The sequence below is a fragment of the Peromyscus eremicus genome, chromosome 18, assembly GCF_949786415.1.
Source record: "Peromyscus eremicus chromosome 18, PerEre_H2_v1, whole genome shotgun sequence".
NCBI lineage: Eukaryota > Metazoa > Chordata > Mammalia > Rodentia > Cricetidae > Peromyscus > Peromyscus eremicus.
The window spans coordinates 22,615,667-22,638,508 of record NC_081434.1 but is presented as its reverse complement, the minus strand read 5'-3'; the positions used below and the strand labels follow the sequence as shown (position 1 = coordinate 22,638,508).

At 38.9% G+C, this 22,842-nt stretch overlaps 1 protein-coding gene across 2 annotated transcripts in view; it reads right to left on the bottom strand.

The window, feature by feature from the left end:
- Mettl25 (methyltransferase like 25) overlaps positions 1-22,842 on the bottom strand; it is an 82,552-nt gene that overhangs the window by 18,181 nt on the left and 41,529 nt on the right. For both annotated transcript variants that reach the window (XM_059245352.1, XM_059245351.1), the window contains 3 exons: positions 17,893-17,987; positions 15,182-15,211; positions 11,869-11,942 (listed from right to left, as the gene is read on the bottom strand). In XM_059245352.1, the coding sequence (XP_059101335.1) occupies positions 11,869-11,942; positions 15,182-15,211; positions 17,893-17,987 (199 nt within the window). The remainder of the gene's footprint in view (positions 1-11,868; positions 11,943-15,181; positions 15,212-17,892; positions 17,988-22,842) is intronic.

Genomic DNA, 22,842 nt, shown 5'->3' with positions numbered 1-22,842 from the left:
GTATGTATATGTATATGTATATGTATATGTATATGTATATGTATATGTAAGTACTTAAGAAAGCTTCCCCAGTAGGTTTCTATAAGGCATTTTCAAAGGTCTTTAGTGTCAGTAATCCATCCCCATATTCCGTTCTCTCCCACGCTCTCTCATCTCCCACCCCATTTGACCCTTTCTGTCCCCTTATTCCTCTTTCCTCCATCATACTGCCAATGTTCTACCCCTAGCCTTGAAATCTTTCTTCATTTCTGTTTGTATATGCTTTTAGAAGTAACATGTTTAGAACCATTTTGTCACTTCTCTGCCCTCAAAGTTGTGAATAACTATTCTATTAAAAAATAGAGAATTCTTAAGTTATACAACCAGGACCCACATTTATGACAGCATTTTCCCGCCTTCTCACACACCATTCATTATATTCTAGACTTTAGTTTTCTCTCCTTAAGTGTTTGCTTACTGATTTAGATTGTCCGCCACACGTTTGCCTTGTTTTATCTACTCACGTAATCACTTCTAAACAGGTGAGGAGGTTCCTTACTCTTCCTGGTTGTACTAGTCATTCATGTGGCAAAGCTCATGTGAACATATTCTTTTTGGTAAAACAGTTAAACCATCTGCTTATTCTGAATTTCTACAGCTCGTCCTTTTTATCTTTGCATCCAATTTGTTATTTTCCCACTGTCTTGAATGAAAAGGCATTAGCATAGGTGTACTTTGAGGAAGCAGGGGAAAAAAAGCTTTTACAGGGCTATGTGTCATTCTCAGTTTCTATAAATAGTTATACATCCTAAGCATAACAGACATTGATATGATAGACAAGTACTTAGACATCACAGAACAACGAACCGATGAGCTAGTCACAAAAGATTCCACTTAATGTCATTTCATGATTTTCACCTTAAGAACACTTGCAGGGTAGTCTCCCCACCCTCAAAGGGAAAAGCCATTAAGGTTTTTCCCTTGACGCAAGGATTCTGTTGATTCTCTCCTACTCACTGTTACCTTATGGAGTCCCTCACCAGAGAAAGTAAACACCATAGATAAAAATGTCGCTTTCAGTTAGAATAGTTCTACCATCTACTAGTGTCATAATGATTTCAATAGAACCCACTCTGTCTCTACAGGGTAAAAGTGTCGCTTTCAGTTAGAAGAGTTCTACCAACTACTAGCATCATAATGATTTCAATAAAACCTACTCTGTGGAGACACTAGGACAATTACCATGGATAATACATGTACGGTGCTTAGAATAAGAGACATGATATTAGCTACTTCTAAGCATACTATCTTAAAAAAAAAACAAACAAACTATGTTTAATTTGTGGGTATGAGCATGGGAGTGCCATGGTGCCTATGTGGAGGACTGTGGACAGCTTGCAAGAGCCTGTGTACTCTTATTCTACCTAATGTGGGGCCCAGGGATTGAACCCAGGTCACCAGGGTTAGGAGCAAGCACCTTTACCACGTGAGCTATCTCTCTGGCTCCATTAAAACAAACAAACAAACAAAAAAATTCCTAAATTTATAGATTGGATTTGTGTGTGTGTGTGTGTGTGTGTGTGTGTTATGTTTTTCATGTAAGTATGTATGCACGTGTGCATTTATATGTTTGTGTATATGTGTTGTAAGCCATAGGGTGATTTTGGGTCTCTATATCTCCTTCCTTCTCCACGTTATTTTTTCAGACAGGGTCTCTCACTGACCTGGAGCTCACCATTTTGGCTGGACTGGCTGACCAGCAAGCTTCAGGACTCTCTTGCTTTGCCGCTCTGCTCTGGGCCTGTGGTAGTTTTTATTATAGGTGTGGTTTTATTTGGGTGCATGAGATCCGAACTCAGGTCCTGAAGTTTATGCAGGAAGCATTTTATCCACTAAGCCATCTACTAAGTTGTTGGATTTTTTTAACCTTTTTTTAAAAATTTTATTAGCATTTTTATATTCAATATTTTTTTATGTCTGTTAGTTATTCTTTTAAAATTTTTATTTTTCTCTTTGATAATTCTATACATCTTGATCATATTCATCCTTCCCCCAATTCCTCCCAGATCCATCCATCCTCCCCACCCAACCAACTTGCGTCCTTTTTTTCACTCACTGAGTTCCATTTGTGCTTCCCACATATGTGGATATGTGGGCTTCCTTGGGCATGAGGTCACCTTTCCAGGGCTGGCATCTAAGAGAAAACTCTCTGCTAGTAGCTATCAACTGCTAACAGTTCCTCAGCTAGGAGTTGGTTAAGTAACACCAGAAGAACCAGAATTAGATGCCACTGCAGGTTAAAGTCAGGATATAAGTACAGGCGTACTGGTTTGATTCCTGGATTTTATATTTTGGGATGTAAAAAAAATAAGAGAAACATTTTCAATTTTGATCTGATCATGCCTTCCTTTTCCTTTTTAGCATATACTTTATTGTTCCAAAATCTCACAGCATAGTTATTCTCAATTCTACTTTTAGTATATTATATAATAATTTGTTGCATAAGACATTTGAAATCTTTTATTTATCTGTAGCAATAACAGGAAGAAACTATAAGCCAAATAGAAAAAGAAAGGTGACTGGCCGGGTCACTCTTGCTTTTTAAATTCTTGAAGAGTGTCTCATGAATCTTGAATCTTGAGAGTAAGATGCGAACCCTTCTTTGAGTGAAGAAGCCTGTTCTGGGGTTCTCACTGAGCTCTCCAACATTGTGTTATGACACTGTCTCCTCAGCAACACTGGCGTTTTAACAGCTTTCTTGAGCACACTTTCTTTTAACTATAAACACTAGTCTTGGAACAACATTCATTCCATTTTCAAGCCTTGTCCTTGGAAGCACGAACTCCCTTCAGATCCTCCTCAAACACTGCTTCCTTTAGGATCCCTTCTCTGGCACTCCAGGTGAAATTGGACTCCTGACACAAAACATTTCTTTCATATATTCTTAATTTTCTGACTATCATGTCTTTCCTTTTTTAAGCTAGTGGGCTTTTCCAAAGGGGAAGAGTTTTCTCCCTCCTTCCCTCCCTCCCTCCTTCCTTCCCTACCTTCCTTCCTTTTCTCCCTCCCTTTCTCCCTCCCTCCCTCCTTCCCTCTCTCTCTCCTCCCTTCCCCGTTTCTTTCTTTTCTGCTTTTTTGAGCTCATTATAAAAGTTATACAGTACCGTATCGCAGATAAGCATTCACTTTATGTGCATATTCACAACTATTGACAAAGACATGACATTTAAATTTATGTCTGCAATCACTACTCTAAGTAGCTAAAGAAAAGGTTCTGCTTTGCTCATGACCATATTGCTAGTACCAAGCACAGAAGGAATATATGGTAGGATCCCAATAGTGGATTCAATCATTAATCAAAAAATGTACCAGAACAAATCTTGTTACACAGTAATGGGGAAATACATCACTAAGCAGATCTACTTATTGTACTCAGATAAAGACAAAGGCAAGCCTAACTATACAAACAAATATAAATTAGTACATGGTGAGAATAAATAAATACAGAATGGAAAGTGCAAAGTAAAGAACACACTCTTTGTTAATGCATTTAACCCTCAAACAACTCCATGTGGCTAGGTCTAATTACTAACCCCAAGAAGAAAAACAGTATGGAGAGATTTAGTAGGCTGCCTGACATTTGGCTTTGCCACTTCAGATAGGAACTTCTGGACAATACTCCCTCCAGCAGAGCAGGGATGACCTCATGTTTTATATTAATAAGCTGCAAATGCAGAATGGTCACCTCTGAGTTGTAGATAAACTGAATGTAGGTGTATTCCATAATACCTTTCTATAGCGATGTCCTCATAGGATAACTATCTTGTCACATATAAGGAAAAGGAGTTATGAGAACTTCTGATGCAGAATATGACTCACTCATTTATAGTTGCAAGAAAAGGATTTTTATCCACCAGCATTTGGAAGCATCTACAGTTTTAAGGATAAATACTGAACTGTTGGCTAACCTGAGAAAATGAGGTAGGCCCAAGACCTTCAAGACTTAAATTACCGAAAATAAAGGGTGGAATAAGGACATACACACATAGAATATGGGTGTATATTGTTTTTCAGTAATGTCAGTCATTTTGTGAGAGTTTGTTGTAACTAATCTGCACTCTCCACTTTTATTGTCATCATTTATAATACTGCCATCTTCCTGGATAACTCTCATGACATGATTTAGTCCCAGGACCCATGTGGTGGAAGAAAAGACCTGGTTCCCACAGCTGTCCTCTGACCTTCACACAGGTGCCACGGCACACTCAGAGTGTCCCTCAAACACTAACTCAAACAAACAAAAACGTAAGTGTAGTAATTGTTAAAAACACCCATGCTGTAAAACCACAAGTGTTCAAGGGACTGTGTAGACGGCTCAGTTGGCAAAGTACCTGGTATTCAAGAATAAGGACCTGGGTTCGGATCCCTAGATGTGAGGTAACAACCTAAGCATAGCGGCTTGTGCCTTTAACCCCACCCTGGAAAGCTAGAGAGGTGGAGATAGGCAATCACTGCAGCACCATGGCCAACCAGCCTAGGCAAGTCAAGAACTTGAGGTTTAGTGAAAGGTTATGGGTTAGCCCACCCCAATATCCATCCCATGCATGATCTGCTGGAGGACATGAAGGGGTTGGTCCTGCTAAAGCTGCATGATCTCCAGGACACAGAGCAACAATAGTATATCCAGGAGGAGTCCCAGTGAGGGCCCAGCTTCGATAGTGTGGCAGAAACCAGAGACGTCAAACCAGACCAATGACTCTTTGCAATGAACTTGCAAGTAAAGACACATGGACAACAGGGTTTCCTCACTGAGTCACACTACAGCTTCCATGACAAGACTTATTCTTTCTTCCTTTTTCCTCTTAAATTTTACTGTATTTTTTTGTGGGGGAGGATTGCAAAGGCAGAGTGTGGATACGAAGGGGACATGAATGAGATCAAGATGTGTGATGTGAAAGACACAAAGAATAAATAAAAAGAAAGTTATTAAAAAGATGACTGTTGGGGCAGGTTATCAGGTCCTACCAGTTGTACTGAAGAAAACCAAGAGAAAGGATGGTAGGAGTTATGAGATGATCAACAATGGCAGTGCCACAGGGAATACCACAGTGAGAAACTGGAGAGAGGAAGCCAAACAGGTAGTGAGGAGCGAGTGAGGGTGACTGGGAGATATTCTGCAAAGGATAGCCCTGAGGGAAGGACTGAAGGAAGGGCGAGAGAGCCAGGGGAGTGTCTGTGGGGGGGGGAGTTCCAGCCAGGCGATATCAGATACCAAGCCAGAAGTGTTCCGGCAGAAATTTTCAAGGAACATTAAGTGTTTCACTAGAACGGGAAGAAGTATGCTCCAACACAGAACAGTCAGCTAGGGGCACTATGGGCAACACAGATGGCAGGGAAAGAAAGATAAGGCTGGAGAAGACTGTGGTATTTAGTAACACGGGGACATTAAGGTTCCTGAAAAGGGTGGTTTGCTCAAGTGGGGTAAGTCAAGAGAGCAGAATATATTAAAGGGGAATAGAAAAATAATAGCAGTACTGAATGTTTTATTTTTTTTTGGGGGGGTGGGTGGGGGTAGGAAAGGAAACATATAAGACCACAATCGAGTTGGGAGATAATCAACCAGGGAAAAGAGTGGTGCGAAGAGGACTTTTCATTGAACAGGGTGTGGCCATTAAGGAATTCATAAAATGGTTGAGGAGTAGAAGGAAACACCATTTTACTGTGAATGTCATGAAAGCCATTGACCACAGCTAAAGTACAACGGAGGAGAGAAGAAGTGAGGAGCAAAGCAAACTCGTGTGGAGTGTAAAGGGCACTGAGGCTTTCATCTGCTCCAGGCTCTGGCGGGAAGGGGCAGTCACGGGGAAGAGCACAGACCAGTTAGATAAAAGATCCAGAAAGCATAGGAGACACAAAAACAGTTACACAGGAAAGCAAGAATCTGCTGCAGCCAGGGTGCATGGGTAGCTGCTCAGAGAGCCGAGAATGATCTTAGAGGAAAGGATATTTGTAAGAGATTAGACGTGGTCTTGAATGTGACAATATCTTTTAGTGTGGGTATATAAAGGTGAAGAATCATCAAACATTTTCAACAAGTTAGAAAAATGCAATGATTGTCTGAAAGAAAAATTATCGGAAATAAAGGGCAGATTAAAAGATGGCCCTCTGTGAGAATAAAGCATGGTGAGCATGCTAAAGAGGAACTGTACTCCATCTTTTAATAAGAGAATACACTAGGTCTAATTAAAATTCTACTCAACGTAATCCAACACCACCCACATGCTTTTCCAAAACTACAACGTAAGAGCATAGTGGCTATACACAGCCCTCTCCAGCTGTATAGAAGTTCAGGACATGATGAAGCAGATTTACACTAAATAAATAAAAACAAACATGAAAAGAAAAGACATATACAGAAGCTCAGTTTCTCCAACATCATAAATGAGCCATGATCTTGTATCTTTCACATGCTAATACACATTGAAGACTTCAAACATAGAGACCTACTTTGTAAAATCGTTAAATTTCCATTCAGATTAATATAAATCATGCTTTTAATTTTAACTTGACTATACATTACAGATGAAAACATCTGCTGTAATTTTGTGAGAATGTTTAAAAGATCTGAGTTTTCAGTTTACTATTTGGTCAGATTAAAAAAGAAAAAAGAAGATTAAACTTGGTAACCACAGAAAAAAAGTATCTGTTTCTTGTGTAGTTGGATATGTGGTTCTCATCACAGAATAGAATCAAATGGATAAGGCAGTAATGATGCAGTTCAGTTGTAAAACGTTTGCCCAGCCTGCTTGGGTTCACCCCCAACACAGCAAAAAACACAAACAAACTATGTGCACTGAGCTTCCCCTCTTTAAGTGTTTTAAGAGATTCTTACCCTGTGAAATTCCTTCTTTGGTGCTTAATTCCCTTAGGAGATTTCCATATAAGGACGATTTATGAAATAAAACAGTTCTTCAAATTATTGACTTTTAAGTGTATTGAATACTAAATCAAAACTATAACAGAATATAATGTTATGGTTAAGTCCACAAAAAACTGTGACTTCTAATTAGACGGTAGAAGCAATCAGAGAAACTTACGGAATAATGTTGCAGGTACTGTATGACAGGTTTTTCACCTGAGGACAACTTAACTGAGCCAACAAAGAAAACTAAACAAAATATCAAAGAATTAAGTGATAGCACTTTTCTGTCTTTTGTACTCCAAAACCTTATATATAGATTTCAATCAAGTCATCATTTTGAGAGATTACATTTTAGTTTAATACATAAATCTTTAAGAGTTCTTCAGCATTTTTATATGAGTGTCTTAAATTACCTTTGTTAGGTTCATTATTTGACATACTACTTCTCGTTCTCTCTTTTGGACTTTTGGACAGAATCTCCCTATATGGTCTAGGATGGCCTTAAACTTTTGGTCCTCTTGCCTCAAGCTCCTGATTTTAGCTGGGTGGTGTGTTCAATCATACACAGGTCTAGATATGGCTGATTTTTACTTAAAATTCTGGAGGTATGTAACAAATATGCTTTTTAATGATGTCTGGATAAAAAAAACATATTTCTGAAAATCTGACTACCATCCTAAGATCTTATATTTAATAATTTATAGATTTTAGATTTTTTTCTGCTCCATATATTTTATTTAAAAAGAGAAAGAAGAAAAATATCAGATACCATGGTATTTTAGCTATAATAAAATTTGCTTGGAAGTTTTTCCTGAGGACCTTCTGGCCATTACAATAATTTACCCTACATTATTTTTTTTGAGATTATAATTTAATTATATCATTTCTCCTTTCCCTTCCCTTTCTACAAACCCTCCCATATATACTCCTTCCCTCTCTCCTTCAAAGTCATGGCCTTTTCTTTTCATTGTTACTGTACGCATGTGTATATATGTATACACATATATATTCCTAAATGTAACTTGTTCAGGCCAGGTAACGTTACTTGTATGTATGTTCTCAAGGCTGACAGTTTGGCACTGGATGACCGATCGGTGTGCTCTTCCCTGGGGAATAGCACCTTTCCTGCCCCCTACTTTCCTCAGTTGACCATAGTTTTACAATTGCTTCTCTTACAACAGATGGGGACCACTACAGAAAATCACAGCCATTTTAATCATTTAGCACTTCTTTTAAGCAGGATGCATATTTGCTATTTTTATATGAAAATATCTTTATTTCATCCAAGCTTTTAAATATCTTATGCTGTAGCCAATATTTCTTCCAGCACTTTGAACATGATTTGACTTCTGATTTTTTTCCTACTTAATAGCAGTTCTTTAAATTCCCATTACATTTATTTATACACATATGTATGTGTGTATGGCTTGAGTGACCCTGTGGTCCATGGGATGGAGCCCAGGTCCTCAGGCTTCAGCAGCCACACCTTCCCGTCCGCCCTCAGCAGTCTAGCCCGACCATAGTCCCTTTGAAGACCTCTTCGTTCCTTCTCTTAGTCCCGTGTTTATTCCCACAGTTCTTCTCATTATGTGTCTATAAGTTGTTTTTTAAAATGTGTCTTGAGATTTGTACACTTTCTGAATCTAGTAACTCCTATCTTTTTTATTCAAGACCGAACAATCCCGTTCAATATTTCTATCACCTTGTTCTCTGTCTTTTCTTATCAATAGCAACAAAACCTCTTCACTACTTTCTACACACCTCTAGTCTTTCCCTGGCGCTCTTCATCTTTTTGTTTACTGGTGTTTCTTTCCAGACACCATCTTCTTACCCAGCAGACTGCTGCTGCCTGGGGTGCTGCGCCTTCTTCTCCCTCCTCGCCTCCTACCCCTGTCTGTCTTTCTTGTCCTTCTTTTCTCTTTCCTTCTTTCCTTCTTCCCTCCCTCTCTCCTTTCTTTCTTTCTTTCTTTCTTTCTTTCTTTCTTTCTTTCTCTCTCTCTCTCTCTCTCTCTCTCTCTCTCTCTCTCTCTCTCTCTCTCTCTCTCTCTCTCTCTCTCTCTCTCTCTCTTTCTTTCTTTCTCTTTTTGTCCTGGAGAGCAAAACCATGTACCAAGTTATGCTAGGCAAGGGCTGCACTGCTGACCTATACTTCTAGCTTCTTTAATTCTAAGAATCTTAAAACTATCCATTTTTTTCTTAATTTTGGTCACTTACTGTTACTTTATAACTTAATTCTAAAATTTTTATGTGTGCCATGTATGTTCTGTTTTCCATGGCTTTTTTTTTTTTTTTTTTTTTTTTTTTTTTTGGTTTTTCGAGACAGGGTTTCTCTGTGTAGCTTTGTGCCTTTTCCTGGAACTCACTTGGTAGCTCAGGCTGGCCTCGAACTCACAGAGATCCGCCTGGCTCTGCCTCCCGAGTGCTGGGATTAAAGGCGTGCGCCACCACCGCCCGGCTCCATGGCTTTTATTAAATGTTTTACAGTAAGGTGTAAGATCACACAAAGTCTAAGAAAGAACAGGGGTTAGTATACCCTTCATGTAGCTTCCCACCAACTCTCCAGACGGTAGAGTGGAAACTGATTCTAACAGGAAGACAGTACTTCCCTTAAGGATCACTTGTTTTTCGGTCTTACAACCACACCCAACCCTTCTCATCCCACTTTCCCTCTTTCTCCAGAAACCAGTAAAATCTTGAAGCGTCTATAACGCTGTCATCACAAGAACATACTGGCGTGTCTCCACCCTGTTGTTCACCGCATTCTGTCCTGTTGTGGTGCTGAGAATGAACCCAGGGCCTTGTGTATCCTAGAAAAATGCTCTTCCACTGAGCCATACTTCCATCCCCAAGGACATGTAAGAAAAGAATCCTTTTATAATTTATAATTACATTCACCAATCTAAGTCTCCGGAGACTCAGCCAGGTTGTTGTATATAACAATATTCCATTCTGTCTTATTGCCAAGTAGTAGTCTCTGATAGGAACGCTCACAGATTGCTTTAATTACGTATCTACTGATGGACATCTGTCTGTTTTCTTCAGTTTGTATCTAGGAATAAAGTGCTGTAAACATCCGTAGAGTCACTCTCTCTGGATACTTTAGATGCCTGCTGGAGTTCGTCCTTGCTACTGCCACAATCCCAAGTGATCTGCACTGATGTTGGAGTATCTAATAACTGTTGAGAAATAGTGTAAATTCTGGTTATTATACTGCCTTTGGTGGGAGAACAGGGGTGCAACTGATCAGTGCTGGGTAGCTTGGTAGAGAGGAAGGCAAGCTTCCCATGTGGGTTCTGTTAGTGATAGGGTACTTCTTAACATGAAACATTAGAATGCCTGTAGTGGGTAGCTGTTCCAGCTTTGACCTTGAAACAGCACCCCACTGAGGCAGCCGGTAACTGCCACGCCTACCTAGGACCTGCCCCTAGGGCGTGGCTGAGACAGGAGCCCTTAAGACCCCAGATCTGTACATGCTGGCCCTCTCAGGGCTCCTCAGATCCTGGATGCTAGATTGCAGACCAAGTCAGAGTTCTCCAGAGAACCACGCTGGACTGCACCTCACCTCTTCCAGATCCTGTAACCAACCCCTCTACTGGCTGTAAGTTACCCCAAAATAAACCTCCTTTTAACTACTAGATAAACTACGTGGAGTTGCCTTGTTAAATCCCCACATTAAGTGTCAGTTTTCTATCCAGCCTTACCTGACAGGACCGTACCATGCTGATCAGGGGTAGAAAGAGTGTAAGAGCCAGAGGAGGCAGATGATGCCAAGACAACAGTGTCTTCTGGACATAGCGGGGCAGTGGCACATATGAACTCAGGGCAGTTGTGACAGCATGCACAAGACCACGCATGCCCAAACCAGACCAAGTTCTAGTATGCAAAGGGGTGATGAGCACGAAGTTCCACTAACCGAGGAGCTCTCAGCACTGGTGAAGGGCTGGGAAAGGAAGGGTTAGTTGGTGTAGTCCCTGTCTGAGAAGTCAAATACACTCCACTGGAAGGGCAAACCTCCAAGACTATGTGGGCAGCACAAATTAAAACCTTATTGGGGGGAATAAAAAGGCAAAATATTGGCTGTGGAGGGAAGGAAGATAGATCTGGGAAGAGTTGGGGGAAGGAGGGTTGCATACGTTCACAATTTATTGCATACTCTTCCTAACACTGAGAAAATATGCCCTCTAACCTTCAGCCCCCAGTTTTCCTCATTGGATATTTCTGCTCTGCTATTCCCTAAGTTCAAAAACATGTCACAAGATGTCTTGTCCAATTGAAAATCTACACAGTAGAGGCTTGTAAACCTGAGTACTTAGATTCAAAAGTCTTATTTGGAGACCCAGTTTGAGCTCAGTAGAAGCACAGATTTCTAGGGCTTCTGATGGACCCTCCTGCAATATCTGAGTATCAGTGTGTGTCAGAATCAAGGGAGATGGGAATCTCTGCTTTAGTTACAAAGCCTCACTGGAAGGATTAGCCAATCCCTTTAATACTAATAGAACAAGTGACGTATCAGGAAGGTGATCTTACTAATGGAGGGACCACCATTTACTCACTTCCAACTGACTGCCAGACAATGTACCACGTGCTTTACATTCACGGTCACATTATCTGCACTCTTATTCCACTGGCACAGATGATAAAATGTGCAGAAGTTAGGGACGTCCCTGTTCCTCTTTGCTTGGGCCAATTCTGGGCCACACTAATTATCCTTGAGTAATTATTAATAAACTCCACATTCTCTCTCTCAAAAGAAAAGTTATTTTCAAGAATTACATGAACAAAAACTTATTATAATTTAGCCTTCATAAATTTACCCAAATAGTAAAAATTCAGTTATCTAACACTATAACATAGTTATTTGTTTACTTATTGTTTGGTTACTTGGTATTGAACTGAAAATATTTCATGTCCTAGGAAAACTATCTATCTCTGGGCCCCAGCATAATTACAAAGTAAAATTCTCATACCATTTGGTGATGCCGTAATAATCTTTAATAATATTCTGCAGAACCGCACGATAGAAGAGTGATTCAGTAGGCAGCTGAAAAAAATGCAGATATATGTATAAGAATAATAAATAAATAAAACCCAGGAACAAAATTAACACTAGACTTGGGAACTTGTAAATGTTACAAATCTGACTTTGCTGTTAAACAAATAGTAGGATTTTTATAGTTTTTCTACTGTAAATTAAAGGATTACCCTGAGACTAACTCACTGAGAAAGTAATTCTGAAACAAAACAAGAAACCATAAAAGGATTTGCAGGAAATGGGGAAAGGTCATAATCAATAAAAATTAAGCTATTGCCCCAAATGGATTACTCATCAGCTAAAAGGGTAGAAATAAACTTTCAAGTCCACCCACATGATCTCTGAAGTCCAGCAGAGTCAGGAAGGACATGTGTGAAAAGAACATGATGAGGCCATTTCCTAAGTGATGTGTAAAACCTAGGATTCACACTGTGACGGACAGTGCCTGTGTGAAATGTTTTAAAAACCATGTCCAAGGCATGAAAGATCACAGCGCCACAGCGTTGAAGAGTAGAGAGAAAAAGGACAAAGGAAACAGGAAACACTGCTTGTAGGAGAAAAACAGAGAGGTGCCTCATGAATGTTCTAACTTTTTTTTTTTCAAGTTTTATTTTATTTTTTAAATTATATGCGTATGTGTGTGTCTGCATTCAGGCATGTGTACAGGTGCCCACAGAGGCCCAGAGGTGTTGAAAACCCTGGAGCTAAGATTTACAGGAGGTTGTGAGCTGTCTAATATGGGTACTGGGAACTGAGCATAAAAAACTATAAAAGCCACCAAAATTTACCTCAAGAGAGTTCTTGATACTGACAGTACAGGAGTAAAGAAAAAATAATGCTAGCAACAAGCCAGCATTCATGCAAAATTACTATTTTCTTTTCTTTTTTTTTTTTTGGTTTTTCAAGACAAGGTTTCTCTGTGTAGCTTTGCGCCTTTCCTGGAACTCACTTGGTAGTCCAGGCTGGCCTTGAACTCACAGAGATCCGCCTGGCTCTGCCTCCTGAGTGCTGGGATTAAAGGCGTGCGCCACCACCGCCCGGCAAAATTACTATTTTCAAAAGAGAAAAATATGAGCCAAGATTAAGGAAGGCCAACGATAATGGATGCTTTGGAGAAGTCAAAGAAGATGAAATTAACTGCCCAATGCCTGGTCAAGTTCTAAGGATAGGTTTCAGTGGGGTGAGTATTTTACTGACTTAGTCTTTTCAAATTCTGTTCTTCTTTGAAGTGACAAATTGTAATTTTCATTCATTTTCTTTGGATGCGTGTTTGTTCTTGTGTGGATGTGTGTGCACATGTGCAGAGGACAAGCTCGGGTGTTTTTCCACAGAAATGGCCCATGTCTACCTTTCTTGTCGCAACAGGGTCCCTTGCTGGTTTAGACTTCACCAAGTAGACAGGATGGGCTAGTTGGCAAGTGCCAAGGGCTGTTTCTGCCTTGCCAGGGCTGGGATTACAAATGCAGGCTGCCATACCTGCTTTTTAACATGGGGTCTGAATTCAGGTTATCTGGCATGCAAGGCAAGCACTTTATAAATTGAGTTATCTTCCCAACTTTATTTTTTGTCTATTTTTAACCAGAGTAAGTATATTTGAATTCAGCAATAGTCAAACACTAAATAAAACCTTGTCTTTGTTTTAAGGCAGAAAACCTGCCACCTACAAAACATGGGACAAAATCAATTATCATTCCCAAGTTACCGTGAGCAAATAAAAGCTTTACAATTGCTTCCTAAGAGAAAGAGAAATGTTCATTCTTGGAATGACTAAGCTGATCCATCCTGGTGAATGCAGAGGGGAGGGAGAGAGGGAAGGAGAAGACACCCATCCTTTCCCAAGCAGCCTGTGCCTGACTATTATGGGAGTACACTGGGTATGGCTCAGAATTGACTTTCCTTCCTTCACAAGTGATAAAGCCACCTAACTTTTAGTGCATTTTCAAACCAGGAAAAAACAGAGTGTATACCCTGATGCATGCATTACTCATTCGATGCACAGGACTACGGCAGAGGGCACAAGCTACAAGTCATGATTCTGTAACTAATTTAGGGAGCCAGACTGTATCATTAAACTTCTGCTGCATATCATGTTCTTATGTAAGGTTAAAATAATATCCAACTCCTCAGACTGAATGGACGCATGAGCAAAATCTTGGAAAACAAAAAACAATCACACGAGTCGACACCAACGTGATAGAGGTTCCTCGCTTTCCCAGGGCCCCAGGGAAACACTAAGGTAGCGTGTACTGTAGAAGTCAAGGATGTCTGGTGGGAGGAGAGATTGCAGTCCCAGAGTTTGTTATCTTCCAGTTGCCTCCTGCACAATCATGACCCATAACTCACAGTCCTGGGTATTTATTACCACAATTGACAGGAAGTTTGGAAAGCTCTACATTAGACTGAACTATTATTTTCAAGATAACCATTATTACTGGTGATGACAGCTGACATTGACTGAGCACTTAGTATTCATTTGAAACGTTTTACCTGTGTCCCTCACTTTATTCACCATGACACATCTTAGGCAAGCAAAATTAACAGACAGGAGAAAAAGCAACTACCACCACCACCAAAGGACCCATCAAAGTTACCGGTCTAGAGCAAGTCATACTTGTTATTGCAACTATTATTTCTAAAATACAATTAACACTAATGTTCCTTCAAAAAGAAACAATAGATTTTTCAAAATTTAGGTTCAACAGAATAATTTTATGATAATGTTCAAAAATGTTTTTTTAAAATTCATAAGTTTCATGAATACACAGACGATAATACAGTTAATGGATATTTAGGACATATCAAACTTCTATTTATACTTGTAAGCCTGTTTAGCTATTTCAACTTATTAAATTGAAAAAGTTATCAAATAACCAAATGAAACATGTTTTAGATTACACTTCAATAATACATTGCACGTTACATCATTTTTTTTTGTTTGAGCTAACCCCATAAAAGCCTGATGGTCAGCCACAGTGTTTGGTAGAAATATTTACAGATTGTTAATACAATATGAAGAAATGAGAGGTTAGTATAAGAGCATAATGTGGAAAGTTTCTCAAAGCTCAATATATCGTTCCATAAGTTGACTTTACTTTAAACACACAGAGCATGTATACACTTGAATGTGCAGCGGTGACAAGCAGAGGTGATATTTATTAAAATCCATCAGGTTTCAAGTTCAACAGCAGGTCAAGTCTGAGGAGGGCTTGAGAGAAAAACTATCTTAGCTACATTAAACTCTCACTTACCCCTTGGCCAACTGCAACCCGTTCCAATGCCTTAAAGGAGAAAGAAACAAGACAAAAATTGCTGACATATTTAATCTTAGGAGATTTATAAATCTACTCTAGAAGAATTTGCAATAGTGACAATCAAAAAGATTAATTAAGTGATAACATGTAAGCTTACATAGTTAAAAGTATCAATATTATTAAAGCATGTGAGCTAATATGCTTATATAAATTAGGAGTAATTTATAATGGAAAAGTGTCATACACACAAACACAATCATAGTCTGATTATACACTCTGAATTGTAGGAGGAATTAGAAAGCCACAGAATTAAAAATGGCAGAGTCTGACTCATGTTCAGTGTGGCCAGACAATCAAATCCAAAACTGCTCTTATGTATGATACAGACATAGATGTGTTTGTAAACTTATAAACATTTAATGATTTATGGGACATGTAATTTCATCTTTTTAGTTTTACTTCACTGTTGGGAATTAAACCCAGGTTCTTGTACTTAATTATGCAGGTGATCTATCAGTAAGCTACCTCCTGATCTCTTCATTTTATCTTTCAGCAAGCAAACATGAACAGGCTGTAGGTGGAAGAGAATTTTAGGGAGAAAATATAATCTTTATGTTACATGAATTCAAAGCACATTCTCATCGGATCCAGCATCAGAAGAAATGGAACTTGTTAAAGCGTACAGTGTCCCCATGTGTTCTGAATGCTTGTTTGGTACTGGCACTATTTTGGGAGGCCGTAGAACATTTAAGAGACAGTCTAGCTGGTGGGAACTGGTTACTAGTGGTGTCATGATCGCTCTTGCTTCCTGACGTGCAGTGGTGTGAACACTATGCCCTCACTGCCATGAGTGGGGCTGCCTCACCCTGCCTCCCTGCCACAATGAATTTAGATCCTCAAGACTGTGAGCCAGCATAAAGCTTTCCTACAGTGTTACACTGTTAGGTACTATAGTCACAGCGACACAGATATAACTAATAGAACACTCTGACACACTTTTACAATTTATGGTATTGATTTTACACTTACACTTAAGAACGCAGACATTTTATATAGTATTTCCTAACATTTCTAATAATCATATTGAACATATGATATTTACTATATAATTTATGTATGGAATAGGCCTTTACAAAACTCTTCATTTCTTAGACATACATTTCCACATTTATTGGATATTAAGTATTTAACTAAATTTCTGTTATTAAATTTTTATTAGAAAACATTCCAAACATAAGGTAGAAAAAGTATAATTGATCTTCATAAGCTTGCTATTCAAATTTTAAATCTCTGTGTTTTGCTTCAGGTTTCTAGGTTTCCATAAATAGTTTTTTTTAGCTATAGTTGAAATAAATACTTTTTGAACTAAAATGTAATGTACAGACTATCTTGTTTCAATGCAGTTTTTACATATGTATCATTGGCCTGATCAGTAGCTTACCTGAAATTGAGCAGCTAGTTAGCAACTGATCATGACATGTTCTTTGACCTTTTATTAATATCTTTTTTCCTAATGCCCCACAGATGGGGTGAGGTTTGAGGGTGCTCATTGTATGAAAATGTGCTTCAGTGAGTATTACAGAACAAATGTACATCAAGTTAACTTCCCTAAAAAAGTCTGTTTCAATTTCTTGCCTTTAGGGTATAAGCCTGGCTTGTATGATTCCACGATCATGACATTCTAAGGAATGATTCTGACCCTAACAATATTCTGAGCATGTTCCATTTACACATAAAATGAAGGATGAGGGGAAATTTCCAGAAGCACATTAAGTGTGCTACATAAGAAAATGATTATTTGAGAATAGATTTCTAAGCTATTCCTAGGATACAAAACCTCTGAAGTTACTTACAAACATATAATAGTAGACTGGTAACTTAGAAACAATGGGCTTTGAATTAATCCATTTATCTAATGACTGGACTATTAAACAAATTGTCCAATGCACTATATTTTATTTTTAAAAAGTTACTGTTTAAGTAAACCAACATGTTGTGATGACTGCATATATATAGTGAAATGATTCATACAGGTAAGCAATTTCACATCTCCATTATCGTTTTCTTTTTAAGTGTACGTGGTAAGAGCACAGTGCTCAGAATATTTAAGTACATCATACAATATTAATTATGGTCTTGGTTCTATAATTTAGTTTTCTAGATTCATTCTTCCAGACTAACTACAACAGTTAAGCTTTCTGATGATAATTACTCACCTGTAATATTTAGCTTGTTCTTTTGTAAGCTAACACAGTATCATGAACAAAGAATGCCAAGGGCTAAAGTAGTCTACATTTGGGAACACCAGTAAAATCAAACAAAATAGTTTTTGATGAGCTACTTCATATTACGCATAGTTTAATAGTTTCCTATTTTATAAGAAAGTTAGAAGGTGAAATGACTTTTGCAAATATACAAAGATACTACCAAACTATGCATAAAGTACTGAACTGAGTCTGTGTTTAAGACCTGGTAGTTGAAACATTTCATATTATAAATAAAACAACTACATGCAAACTTTTCTGTGATGCTGCATATAAAATGGGTGGCTGAATATCTTTATCTTTTTTTTCAGAAATCACATTGTTCAAAAACATTAATGGTTGTGCTTTGTTAAAATTTGGCATTTAACACAACCTGGCTAAAAAACAATGAGTTGCATAACATCTGGATAAAGTTCTCATGTTTTCTAGAAAACACAGCCGTACCAAGCACGCTGACATTCTTGCATTACGGCCGCAACACCATCTCTCCTCTTTCAGATAGCGGCACATTGGAAAGCCCCAGATTTCTTGAGCATATTCTGCAGATGGGAAAAATAAGGATTAGTTAAATAAAATTCTTCCTCTTCCAGTTACAATAAATAATCTATTGAGAGAGCAGATAGGTCATTGAGGAAGTCAAACAGTCGGGAAAATGAGGTGGTGACAAGATGCTGAATAGTGCGTTCCAGTTTGCTAACTGACAGCTTGTTAATGTTATCAGCTGTATTTGTGCAGAAACAGCTATCTTGTGTTGAAGCTCCAGACCTGATATTAGCCAATTTGCCAAAAACTATTTATATAAGATTTAGCAAAAGCAACTTAAAATTCAACAGTCTTCCTGTTTAGTGTAACCATAGGAGACAACTAATAACATACTGGACATTTATTGCTGACCTAACTTTCTAAAATGAAATAAAAATACAACAGCTGGCCACTTATTAAAGAAAGAACAAATTCATTCCCAGCAATAGTGAGGCATCATCTTTCTTGCCGCTGTGGTCACTTTTATGGAATGCAACAGCTGTATAGACTCTTTTTTTTTTCCATTGTTTTCAGAAGCTGTGATGTTTTTCTGCTACAAACCCATTTGGCTCAACTGCATTTATGATTCAAATAACGACAACAAAAATCAACATTTCTACTGTCAACTAATTCAGACTTACACAACTTGCTAGGTCTCAAACACCTTACATGGAAATACTAAATCCAGTATGCTCTTGGGAAGGCAAAGAAACCACTTATATTTTAAATTGTGGTCTCAGAAACAGATATCAACGTTATTAAAATTGTGACAAATAATTGAAAATTAAGATAAACACACATTGTTGTTGGATTAAGAAAAACATACAAACTTGAAAAAAATCCTTAAAAGAAAAATGCAACTGAGGCATATTCTACTAAGAAATGTCTGTACTATGAAGGATTGAGTAACTTTTGATTAAAAGAGATAGTTTAAATTTTACGCAGAGCATAGATCACTGAAGTATTATATTAAAATTTATAATATACCCCACCAAAAGCCAGACCCAAAGTCCAACTCGTTCCCTACCTTCAGAATTGAGTACTCATAATTCTAGTATTATATGGTATTCAATACTGTGGAATAATACACTAAGTGCTTTACCTGTACTGATTGGGTTTAGTCTTTGTAGCAGTTCTATGAACTAAGTATACTATTATTCCTAGGTTTCAGATAGGGAAACTGGGCATAACCAGGTTAAGAAACATACTGATTTACACAATCTCACATGGGCAGTCTGACTCCAGAGTCCATGCTTTCAGTTATCAATCAAGCTGACATCCAATCCTCATTCACAATCTATCTCACTTGCAATTACACAGGATTCATGTAGCATTGAAGCCTACGCAGACTGCAGGGTCCCTGGGCCACTTCTATTTTCAAGATTACCTAAAAGAGTGGTTTGCGTCTCACTGAAGGTTTTATGACTTAACTCAGACATCATTCTTGCTTAACGGAAGAATTCCCCTAGACAGCCAGATATTACCGCCAAGAGTGAAGTACTGAAGAGCAGGTATGCTATTTTATTTAACGTGGTTACAACCAAGCAGTCACCAATAAAAGCTAATTCCACCCTCTCCTTGTTCTTTGTACTCAGAGGGTTTAAGTGTTGAGACTGAACTGAAATTGCCAGTCTCCCACGGAGTCACTAGAATAGCTAGCTACAGACCAGCTATTCTACATACAGTTGGCTAAATGCAGAAGCAACAGATGCGAATTCTTAGGCTACTGTGGTGGATGTATCATCGCCCCCCCCCCCCCCGCCCCTCCAGTCTTTCTCTAGCCGAATGGGATAACTGTGGTAGACCAACTACAGCAATGGAAAAAACGAGGGGCAGAGCACAGAAAATAGAATGGAAGACTTAAGAGTCTCTGAAGCTGTTTGGAGTGGTTAACTCCATACCAACTCCATTTGTAACCCGTGGACTGAAACAGAAATGGCCCTAGATCTTGTTTAAGCCACTGTCACTCTGATGCTGAATCTATTATTTTTCCTCCACTTCTTCTCAGCCTCTTAGAACAAGTTAAATCTGTATTTAATCAACCTGACCTTATTAAGAAGCAAACCCCATGGGATAAAGGAAGCAATACCTTAAGAGCACCCACAAAGCACCAAAAGGACAGTAATTAAATAGTTCTCCCCTAATCATTAGAGAAATCTTTCTAAGGATGTTACATTTGAATAGAGAATTAAATCAAATGAGAAAGTAAGCCATGAGAATATGGTCAGGCCTGTTTCCTACATTCCATGTCAACTGAAGAGCAGCATAGTTTTAAAACTCAGTCTGTACTGAATGAACATGGGCAGATGAATCCCTCTGATCTACAGTGGTGTACACTGTACACTTTTTCATGTCATTATTCCCTAAAGAAAAAGGCACAACAACTCCTTCTATAACATCTACATTTAGGAGGTATCCATTCAATCTTCCATGAAGGTTGCATGAAGATGTTATACTACTTTGCATGAGGAACTAGGACTTCCGCAGCTTTGGGTAGCTCTGGGGAAGCCTGTTTCCAATATCCTGCACAACGTGAGAAACAACAGTATCAAGGATGATTCAATGAAAAACCACAAATAAACCCCCCCATGCTTCCAAAGAGATATGGGTCCCAAACAGCTGAATATCTTCTTAACAACTCAAAAATTGTAACTGAACAGCAATTTCCCAACCTCTTTAATATGCCAACCAAATACCTGTAGGCAAACAAGCTTGTCCCACTGAAAAACAGTATGAAAGTCAATTTATTTACTCAAGAACACAACACAACACAAATTCCACTTACATGAAATAACAGAAGACACCCTCAAAACAAAAATAAACAACCCTAAAATCCCCATAGGAAGCAGGTAGGCTAACTGCAGCCCTCCACCCCTCTCTTTTTTCCTCCCGGTCTTACCCCCAGTTCTGTAGCAGCTCCCACCCCCCTCTCTAGTGGATCACACCTCCACTTCCTTCCTCTCTAAACTTCCTTCCCTTCACTCATCACTTTACTCCAGCCTCTACCTTCAGCAGGCATTCCCTGGTAACCTGGCAGCCAGGCCTGCCAGGAAATAAACAGACCATCAAAGCAGGCAGGGGGCTTCAGATTTTCCCTCCTTCTCCTCTCCTCCATAGCCAATCCCCCAGTCTCATCCCTGGCAGACTACCTATTGGGTCCTCACTCTCTGCCCCCATGCCCAGGGGAAGCTACTCTGCATGTTACCGAAGGAGAAATACAAACACCAACCTAGTCACAATCCCTCTGATCTACAGTGATGTCCTGCCTGCCTACAAGATATGCTAGGGCAATGGTGGCACAAAGCCTGTGGGAGTCACAACCAACATCTGATTTGACTTAAGGCCCACTCCATGAGATCGAACCCATACGTGACACTGCTTGGGTGACCAAGAACAGAAGACTGAGACAGCTCAGGGACTTAGGGTAAGACCAAACACTACTGTTCTGAAATAATAAAAATAAAAATAGATAAAATAAAAAGAAGCAATAAAATGACTCATAATGACTTGCTATACTCAAAGATCAGTTCCTTGCTCAGACATCACCAGAGAAGCTTCCTCCTGCATCAGATGGGAACAAATGTGAAGACCCACAGACAGACATTCTGCTGAGTGACAGATTAGAGACCTTGGAACACTCAGCCCCATCAAATCCCTCCCCTCAGGGGTCAGGGAACCCCAAGGAAGTGGAAGCAGAAAGTATGTAAGAGCTAAAGGGGCTGGAGGACACCAAGAAAACAAGGCCTTCTAAATCAACAAGACAGATGTACAGAAGAACTCAGACTGAGGCAACATGCACAGGACTTATACGGGTCTGCACCAGATGGGGATCTAGAGCTGAAAAGAGAAGCGGACACATGCGTCCACCCCAATCTCCAATTGATAAGCACTTGCAAATGAAAACTGAGTTTTCTCCAAGGGAGTCTCACTGGGGAAACAACTCTTAAGGGTAGGCTGCATGTTTATCAGTAGGTGGTCAACAGAAAACAACAGAAAAACTCAAAAGGCATAGTTGGGAAGTTCCTTGTCTCATAATGGTATGTAAGGGCTTTTCCTTTTTAAAATTATATGTGTGTGTGTGTGTGTGTGTGTGTGTGTGTGTGTGTGTGTGTGTATACATCCTTTATGTGTAGAGTATGGCTTATAATTTACTGTGTTTTATTTTTTATGGGATTTCTAAGGGTGTTAAGGAGTGGTTCTCTGCTTCTATATCTGTTTCTCATGCCTTTTGTTAGGCTTTTTTCCTTCTGTTTTTTTTCCCCCTATTCCAGTGTGTTAGTTTGTGTTTTATCTTATTATATTATTTTCCCTTAGGAGCCGGTTTGTTTTCTAATGAGAGATAGAAAGGGGGTGGACCTGGATGGAAGGGGAGGGAGGAGGAACTGGGAGGAGTAGAGGGAGGGACACTGTAATCAGGATATATTATATGCAAAGGTATTTTCAATAAAATGGAAAAAATACATGAAGACTGAAAAAACGTACTCCAACCCCCAAACAATGGACTTATAATGAAAAGCATAACTGCACTGCAATGCATCTCACTCTGCAAGAAGAAAAAAAAAGTATGTTTAACTGCCTGCAAATAGGTAAATAGACCCTCTTATGGTGAGAAAGAAAATTTAGACTGAAAAATATTACTTAATACTAGATTGAAAGAAATACAGAATTTCTGGAAAAATACATTTTTATATTGGCAGGGTCTATCATTACCAGGAAAAAAAATTAATAGTAAAAAACTTATGGCCAACTTATTTCGGAATCTCGGAACTACAGGAACTCTGAGAAGTAACAAATTATTGCAGCTGAAAATATGAAGTCTCAGGATTGGTTTCCTTCACAGCTTTAGGGCACAGATACAATCTTGGAATTAGC